Source organism: Triticum dicoccoides, chromosome 7B (genome assembly GCF_002162155.2).
Source record: "Triticum dicoccoides isolate Atlit2015 ecotype Zavitan chromosome 7B, WEW_v2.0, whole genome shotgun sequence".
In the NCBI taxonomy this organism is placed as follows: Eukaryota; Viridiplantae; Streptophyta; class Magnoliopsida; order Poales; family Poaceae; genus Triticum; species Triticum dicoccoides.
The window spans coordinates 606,785,292-606,789,522 of record NC_041393.1 but is presented as its reverse complement, the minus strand read 5'-3'; the positions used below and the strand labels follow the sequence as shown (position 1 = coordinate 606,789,522).

General features: G+C 51.5%; 1 protein-coding gene across 1 annotated transcript; it reads right to left on the bottom strand.

Annotated features, from left to right (window-relative positions):
* Positions 1–2,459: 2,459 nt before the first annotated feature.
* LOC119338749 (histone H2A-like) lies at positions 2,460–3,163 on the bottom strand. Its single transcript, XM_037610994.1, has one exon. The coding sequence runs from the start codon at positions 3,072–3,074 to the stop codon at positions 2,595–2,597; it is 480 nt and encodes a 159-aa protein (XP_037466891.1). The 5' UTR covers positions 3,075–3,163; the 3' UTR covers positions 2,460–2,594.
* Positions 3,164–4,231: the final 1,068 nt, after the last annotated feature.

Below are 4,231 nucleotides of genomic sequence, written 5' to 3'. Positions count from 1 at the left end.
GTTTTTTCCCTTTTCGAAAGAGGCACGCCCGTGCCTCTCGTGAAAGCACAACCGTGCCTCTCGCGGAAGCAAAACCGTGCCTCTCGCGAAAAAAAACAGAAAACACATTTTTTTTCCGTTTCAAGGAGGCACTCGCGAAAGCACAACCGTGCCTCTCGTGAAAACAAAATCATGACTCTCGCAAAAAAAAATGCATTTTTTACGCAAAAAAATCAAAAAAAAAAATTGGTCGAAAAGCTAGGGAAGACCGGTAAAAAACGAAAACCAAAAAAAAAACTTTTAAAAAGCCGAAAACGCATGCGTAAAAATAAAAAAAAAACGCAGGAGCGTCCAGAGCGCGGCACGTGGCGAATGGCTGTGAGCGTGTCAAATGGCGCTGATCGTTGCAAGGCTCTCAAAGGAGCGCTCGTTAATTAGTTGCTCCCTCCAAAACCTGGCGAAACGTTCCTAAAACCGTTAGCGGTGGCCGCTAGAGCTAATGGGTCGGCCCAGTAGACTTCTCATGTTTTTTTAAACATGCATGATAATGAGAGTGAGTATTGCTCACAACGAGCGATAGATAGCATTTGGTCGCGCCTCTTTAACAACAATGGTCACGCGACGTGGCTCACCTGAAAAAAATGATCACCGCGAGACGTAACACCGGCCATGCGGTATCGTTTCGGCCCGATTGCTCTTGTCGAGTATTCCGTCGAGCAAGTCGGGTGCACAAAAGTCAGGCATAACTCATGCGGGAAGCTGCACTCGGCCGCTAGCAGCATTGAGTCATGCTCTGCTTCCGTGGAAATCTTGGCACTCTCACGGTGGCTAAAGGCCCAATTGAGAGACGAATGTGCCGTACACCATGGAGTTGGAGGAGACTAAGAGCATAGCTCAAGCCCAGCGCCGTCCATCTTTCTCTCTCACCCGCACAGCTCAAGTCGAAGCACTCGCCATGGCGAAGAGGTTCCCCGGCGATGGCGCAGCGGCCAACGGCTTCGGCCGCCGTTGGCTGCACGAGTGGGAGGTGCGCCTGCTGCAGGAGGCCAACTACCAGACACCGCCCGACATGCGCGTGCCCGGCGCATGGCGCCTGAGCGCAGACAGCGTACTCGTACCTCCGCTTACGTCCGGCGCGGAACGCGGCGCTGAAATCGCGGCGATCCGCGCGAACATGCCGGAGCAGGCGCGCTAGCAGCTGAAATATGCGGCGGACAACCACGCGCTCTGGTCCGTGTACTACGAGCGGAGCCGCGCCGAGTAGTTGGCATCCACCAACGGCGCCCCGGCGCCGGGGAGGTGGGGGCGCCACAACGCGGAGGGCCGCCGTCAATGGTGGGGCGCGTGGGGGCGGACTCTCTCCGCCATGCTCGCCCACATCGAGGGCGGCAATGAGCCGCCGCTCGAGTACCCGGCGCCCTCCTTCTCCCGCCGTCGGGGAAGCTCCTGGACGCTGAGGCGTATGGACACGCCATCCTCGTCGTCCTCGGACTCCCGCTCCTCTGGGTCGGCGCCAGCGGGACTCCTCCCTGTCAAGCCCGAGCCGCAGGAGACGCCGCTCAGCACACCCGCGACGGCATCGTCATCAACAAGGGCGGCCGCGTCCCTTCCCCTCCCCGCGGCCACTCCCACCTGGTCAATCGAAGTAGGAGGCTCCTCCCCGTGAAGGAGCATGAAGGCCATGAAGAGCCTCTTATGGTAGCGGCAGGACTACGTCGCGCAGGAGATGAAGAGCCAGCGCCGCGCTTTGGAAGAGATAGCCGCGCGGCCACGATGAGGGCGGTGTTGTCATGCTCTTCAACAGCGACGACGAGGTCGTTGGGCCGAACCAGCCGGTCCGCAACGGCGACCGAAGGCAGGGCTGCAGTAAGGACGCTTCAAAGGACGGGCCACCAAGCGATGGCGACGACGACGGCAGCCACGACTACACCACCTTCTATAAACTCCTCGGCATGAACTAGGAGTAGTTTTTTTAGTTTTTTATCTATGTACAAAATTTGCCAAATATTAATGAAATCGCCTATATTTCGTCTAAATTTGCTGAATTTCATCGAATTGGGCTTTTAAACAAAATCGCTCATGTTGGTGCGATCTCAGAGACCAGCTGAGAATCATTCCAACCCTCACGCTCAAATTATCGCCGACAGGCCCACAAGAGCCGCTATTTTTCGTCTAAAAACGCCCTTGGAGATGCTCCAACGAGTGGGGATCTGTAGGCAGCAACGGGCACGTCGTGCTGCTGTGGCGGACTTCCCTTCCATCCCATCCCGGGTTGTCAAGTTACATCTTCCGGCGGCGGGCGCATGGTGCGCATTGCTGCAAACCCTAATTAAACTTCGCGCATACGAATCACGAATTTACAACAAATTTTGCCTTTCCAATGCCCCGAGCAAGAAATGTTGAAAATTCAAACAGATCTGAGTCTTCCCAGAGCACTTATGTCACATTGCCATATCAAGAACAAACGACAGGGCAGACAATTTGGATAATAAATCAGAGAGATTTCTGAATTTGTTTTTCCCTGGCAGTACAGAACTACAGATCTACATCGACACCATTAGTAAAACAGCGATCACTGTTACAGCAAAGCAAAGCTAATCGACGAGCGCCTCTCTCTAAGCCTTCTTGTCGGCCTTCTTGGGGGACTTGGCGGTCTTCTTGGGCGACTTGCCCTCCTTGGGCTCCTTCTCCGCCGTCCTCTTGGGCAGCAGCACCGGGTTGATGTTGGGCAGAACGCCGCCGTGCGCGATGGTCACGCCGGCCAGCAGCCTCCCGAGCTCCTGGTCGTTCCTCACGGCCAGCAGCAGGTGCCTGGGCACGATGCGGGACTTCTTGTTGTCCTTGGCGGCGTTCCCGGCGAGCTCCAGCAGCTCGGCGGCCAGGTACTCGAGGACGGCGGCGAGGTAGACGGGGGCGCCCGTGCCTACGCGCTTCGCGTACCGGCCATTCTTGAGGTAGCGCCCGATGCGGCCGACGGGGAACTGGAGCCCGGCCTTGACGGACCGCGTCACCGACTTCTTCCTGGGGCCGCCAGCCTTGCGCCCCGCCGCGCCCTTCTTCGCCTTCGCTCCGGCTCCGGTGGCTGAGGCGTCCATGTCTGGTGGCTGGTGCTCGTCGGGACGCGGGAGAGGAGGGGATTTGGTTGGTGATTTGGGATTTTTGCGGCGGGTGTTCGTCGCTGGACTGCTGTGGAACAGAGGAGGAGAGGCTGAGTATTTAAAGCGACGGTGGTGGGCCCGTCAATCCGCGTGCACGGGCATTCGACGGTTGGATCGCGAGGGAAACGAACGGCTGTGATGTCCTCCGGGTCAAGATATGGAGTATGTGTTTGTTGCTTGTTTTTCTCATCTCCAAAGCGACTCTCAAACCACTTCGAACTATTCGGACCTCATGGTTTGGACCTGTTTTGTCATCCAGCTAAGGCCTTTATCGGTCTACAATCTGATCGGGACTTGTTTTTTCAACACATGTCTATAATATTTCATCCACATTACTATAATATTTCACACACATTTGTACATGTTCTATACAATAGAAACATCTTTTATACATCTTTAACATTTTTTAAATATATGATTGACATTTTTCTAATTTATATTTTGACACCTAATTTTTTTATACAAATTGTATACTTTTTGTATTTATATAACTTTATACATGTTTAACATTTTTAATATACATTATTTACATTTCATAAAACATATGTTCGTATGTCTACTTTTCTCATACACAATGTACATTTTTCATATACGCCTTAAAAAAAATTACACACGTTTACATTTTTATTAAATATATGGTTAACATTGTTCAAATACATGTTTTGATGACTATTTTTTCATACACATTGCATATTTTCACTGTATATCAGAAAAATTTATGTATACACATTTAAGATTTTCTCAAATACTTGACTTATATATTTTTAAACACGATGCACACTTTGAAAAATGAAAAGCGAAAGAGGAAAATTAAATAAAAAAGAATGGGGGAAAATAGAAACGATGAGTAGTCATGTGTGGAGTGGTGGACAGCATTGTGGTTGTTGTCACCGGTCCGGCTTCAAGTCCTTATTCTACAATAAAGCAAAGACGGGGGTGGCTTCTAATTACCCTCCCGTTCTCACTTTTTTAAAACAATTGAAACAAAAATTAAAACAGAAAACATAAACCAAAAAATTGGGGCGTCTCGCCAACACTACTTGGCCGGCCCATGAATTTCTCGGCTTCAGACGAAGTAAGTTACTACCTGGCAG

What these genes read in the sequence shown, in the direction of transcription:
- LOC119338749 (XM_037610994.1), bottom strand. Translation starts at nt 3,074, where the DNA reads ATGGACGCCTCAGCCACCGGAGCCGGAGCGAAGGCGAAGAAGGGCGCG.